This window comes from Octopus bimaculoides, chromosome 25, assembly GCF_001194135.2.
Source record: "Octopus bimaculoides isolate UCB-OBI-ISO-001 chromosome 25, ASM119413v2, whole genome shotgun sequence".
In the NCBI taxonomy this organism is placed as follows: Eukaryota; Metazoa; Mollusca; class Cephalopoda; order Octopoda; family Octopodidae; genus Octopus; species Octopus bimaculoides.
This window is the reverse complement of record NC_069005.1, coordinates 22,695,582-22,700,265: the sequence shown is the minus strand read 5'-3', so window position 1 is coordinate 22,700,265 and position 4,684 is coordinate 22,695,582. Positions and strand designations below refer to the sequence as shown.

The 4,684-nt window shown below is 39.1% G+C and overlaps 1 protein-coding gene across 4 annotated transcripts in view; it reads right to left on the bottom strand.

Annotated features, from left to right (window-relative positions):
* LOC106867436 (AP-4 complex subunit sigma-1) overlaps nt 1–4,684 on the bottom strand; it is a 28,682-nt gene that overhangs the window by 3,060 nt on the left and 20,938 nt on the right. For all 4 annotated transcript variants that reach the window (XM_014912311.2, XM_052976700.1, XM_014912312.2 and 1 more), the window contains exons 4-5: nt 3,644–3,712; nt 2,173–2,184 (exon numbers count right to left, since the gene is read on the bottom strand). In XM_014912311.2, the coding sequence (XP_014767797.1) occupies nt 2,173–2,184; nt 3,644–3,712 (81 nt within the window). The remainder of the gene's footprint in view (nt 1–2,172; nt 2,185–3,643; nt 3,713–4,684) is intronic.

Here is a 4,684-nt window from a genome sequence, read left to right as displayed (position 1 = left end):
ATATATATATATATATATATATATATATATATATATATATAGAGAGAGAGAGAGAGAGAGAGAGAGAGAGAGAGAGAGAAAGAGGTATGAAGAGAGAGGAAAGTATTCAGAGAATGTTGTTGACAATTTGACAAATCTTCTGTCAATGGCAGAATGTATCTCCTGTATAACTACCTGTTGATTAAATATGTGGGTGTGTCTGTTAGGTCTCTGGCTGGGTGAAGCTAAATTGAGGTCACAGAGAATCATTATGTGAGTGTGTGTGTGTGTGTGTGTGTGTGTGTGTGTGTGTGTGTGTTTGTAAAATGGTCAACCTATCCATTGGGAGGAACTGATTTTAACAAAGACATTGATTTACAACAAAAGCCATGACAACATTCTATACACATGCACACATTTTTCTCATTTCATATATATATATATATATAAAATACAAATAATATGTGAGTATATGCATATATACTTAAATGTATGTACATACCTACATCTACATGTATATATACATGCATATCTAGGTACAGGACGTTACCAAAAAAACGTGGACAAAATGAGAAACAGAACATAAATAGAGCACAGAAAACACACAGGCCACATAGAGAACATTTCCTTCATCAGCTTCCACCATTCTAAAACTAAGCATTTCGAAGAGTATAAATACATACACATACTTATTCTCCTAATTTTATTTCACTCACACACAAACTCACAAATACAAACTGTATTCTATTGACCATCACCACCTACAGGCCACAATTGATAGTTGTCATCTCAAGCCTCATCTTATTAATAATAGACATTAGTGGAAACACAGTAATATGCAAAGAGAGAAATACTTGCTCAGGTGTGGTTGTATGGTAAGAAGCTTGCGGCGAGCTGGCAGAAACGTTAGCACGCCGGGCAAAATGCTTAGCGGTATTTCATCTGCCGTTACGTTCTGAGTTCAAATTCCGCCAAGGTCGACTTTGCCTTTCATCCTTTCGGGGTCGATAAATTAAGTACCAGTTACGCACTGGGGTCGATGTAATCGACTTAATCCCTTTGTATGTCCTTGTTTGTCCCCTGTATGTTTAGCCCTTGTGGGCAATAGAGAAATAAGAAGCTTGCTTCCCAACCACATGGATTCTGGGTTCAATCCCACTGCATGACACCATGGACAAGTATCTGCTACTATAGCCTCAAACCGATCAAAGCCTTGTGAGTAGATTTGGTAGACAGAAACTGAAAGAAGCCCATTGTGTATGTGTATATGTGTTTGTCCCTCACAACAACAATTTCACAACCAGTACTGGTGTGTTTACATCCCCATAACTTAGCTGTTTGACAAAAGAAGACCGATAGAATGAGTACCATCAATCTCCCTGGAAACTATGTTAAGGTATGTGTGTCTGTGGAGTACTCAGCTACTTACACATTAATTTCACGAGCAGGCTGTTTTGTTGATCAGATCAACTGGAACCCTCAATGTCATAAGTACCGGTTAAATCCGGAAAGCTATGTCTGTGGCACTTTATCCATCTTTACGTTCTGAATTCAAAATCTGCCGAGGTCAACTTTGCCATTCACCCTTTCAGGGTTGATAAAATAAGTAGCAATTGAGCACTGGGGTTGATGTAATTAACTCCAGGTGCAGGTATGGCTGTGTGGTAAGAAGTTTGCATCCCAACCATGTGGTCCCAGGTTCAATGCCACGCATGTCACAGAATGTGACAAGGTAGGCCCTTTGAAATACAGGTACAACCCGTTTTTGCTGGCTGAGTGGACTGGAGCGCTGTAAAATAAAGTGTCTTGCTCAAGGACACAGCGCACTGCTGAGAATTGAACTCACGACCTTATGCTTGTGAACCAAATATTCCAACCACTAAGCCACATGCCTTCACTTTCTTGATGAAAAGATAAAAAAAAAATAAAAAGATCTCAGGATGTTGAACATCCTGAACTAGATGACAAAAGGCCTACCACTTGTTACAAGAAATTTTGCTGGGAGTGACACATCCAACCCAAACCAGCATGGATAAAATGATGAGGAGGAGGAGAAGGAGGAGGAGGAGGAGGAGGAGGAGCGTAATGATAATCACAAATAACTCATCTGAAACATTTAGGCATGAATTAATGTTTGGAACTAATTAAATATGATTCCATTGAGTAATGGAAGAAGAATAAAGAAAAGGATACATCCAGCTCTGACTGAAAAAAAGATGAAAAAAAAAAAGATTAGTTATTTATAACCAGTAAAAAATATATTTACAATTTAAACTAAGGCAACAAACTGACGGAGTAGTTAGCAAGTCAAACAAGATGCTAATCAGCATTTCTTACAATTCTGAGTTCAAATTTCACTGAGGTCAACTTTGCCTTTCAACCTTTCAGGATCAATAAAATAGGTACCAGTTGAACCATGGAGTTGTTGTAATCAACTAACACCTTTCCCAAAAACTTTCAGGCCTTGTGCCCATAGTAGAAAAGATTATTATTATTATTATTATTATTATTAGGCACAGGTGTGGTTGTAACAAATTTGCTGCTTTTCAATCACATGGTTACAGGTTCAGTCCTACTGCATGGCTGACCAAAGACTTGTGAGTGGATTTGGTCGACAGAAACTGAAAGTAGCTCTCCATATGATCACTGTATCTTCTAGAAATACAAGCTGAATTTCCCTCAACTGTTGTTGTTGTTGGCACTCCGTCGCTTACGACGTCGAGGGTTCCAGTTGATTCGATCAACGGAACAGCCTACTCGTGAAATTAACGTGCAAGTGACTGAGCACTCCACAGACACGTGTACCCTTAACGTAGTTCTCAGGGATATTCAGCGTGACAGTGTGACAAGGCTGACTCTTTGAATTACAGGCACAGCAGAAACAGGAAGTAAGAGTGAGTTGTGGTGAAAGAGTACAGCAGGGTTCACCACCATCCCCTGCCGGAGCCTCGTGGAGCTTCAGGTGTTTTCGCTCAATAAACACTCACAACGCTCGGTCTGGGAATCGAAACCGAGATCCTATGACCGCGAGTTCACTGCCCTAACCACTGGGCCATTGCACCTCCACTTTCCCTCAACTACCATTTAAAAAAATAGGACACATCCAAAAAAAAGATGAGATCATGACCAGAACATCTTTGACCATAGGCCTGCTGGATCAAAACTAACATAGAGCTTATACATGTAACGGCTAGGCAGAGTGGCCTAGTGAGAACAGGGCTGTGTCAGAAGGGTTTGGGGTTTGGCTGTAGAATGCTTGCTGCACTGCTGTATACACAGCAATGACATAGACAATGGTGACAGAATTTGGTGAGCAATCCAACACCTGACCCAATCCATATCAACTCACTCATCCATATACCTGCAACACTGAACTGCCAGGTGCTAGGACCAGCTAACCGTCAACCATTTTTTTGTCTATGGATCCCTTTGATTCCTGTTTTACTCTGCTGGATCCTCCATAGCTATTCAATGTACATTAAAAATTTTCAGTATGTTTATGATTAATTATTATTTGGAATTGTAAAAAAAAAGATATTTTGTGTATAACAAAAGTATAAGCAACTTATTACACATAAACTTTAGCAACAAAATCTTTTATAGACCCCCCCCCCCACAAGGACCATATGGACCCCAGTTAAGAACTACTGAGCTAGATACTTACAACTTTGTCAAAGTACACATTCAAGGTTTCCAGTAGATTATGCATCAGCTCATATATTGCCAGTTCATTCTAAAAGAGACAAGAAGATATACATTTATGTAGCATCATTATCATTGCTTTTTTTTTTTTTTAATGGCTGGGTTCCAACCCAGGTCACAACTACAAAGTTCACTCACCACACTTCTTGATCCATCATCACTGCCTCGAGGTCCTGGATACATTCCAGGCCAGTGCCTGCAATCAGGTTGTCACTGTATGTGATGACATTTACCCCTTCGTACATCATCATGAAGTGGGTTCCACAAGACTAATTTGGATGTTTCCAGTCCAGTCTGGTGCATGCAGAGACCAGACAGTCACAGCCGTCTTTGCTTCATCTTTTCACTAACTTTTGATAAGACTCCATAAAGGCATTCATTTGTTATATGTTGCTGCCAATTCACACTTAGAGCCATTCATAGAATCCTTGTGTAGCAGCCATCTAGTCCTGTTTGATAGTTGTTTTACTGTCCACTTTTCCATGCTTGCATGGGTCAGATGGAATTTACCAAGGTAGATTTTTCTACAACTTGGTGCCTTTCTTGTTGCCAAATCTAACCTGGCCACATGGAAAAGTCAACATTAAATGATCATGATACACTATGTCTGATCTCCAATAGCCATTAGGTGCTTTATTCTTGGATTTGTACAAAGTGCTTGGCTGGATTTGAAATGGGGAACCTATATTTCTAAACTATGGGTAGTAATACCCTTATCAACCAGGCCATTAACCCTTTTAGCATTCAGATTATTCTGTCCAATGTAATGCTTATTTATTCATTGCTTTGAAATTAATCATACACCATCTTATAACTTCAAGATTTCGATGATGAGGTTGTTTATTTTTAGAACGACATTGTAGGGTGGATGCGAGATTCCAGATCTAGTTGGTTTGAACATAAAACAGATAGAATATTGTAGCCGGATATGGCCAGTACCAGTTATTTATATGTATGAATATATATATATTGATATATATATATATATCAATATATATATATA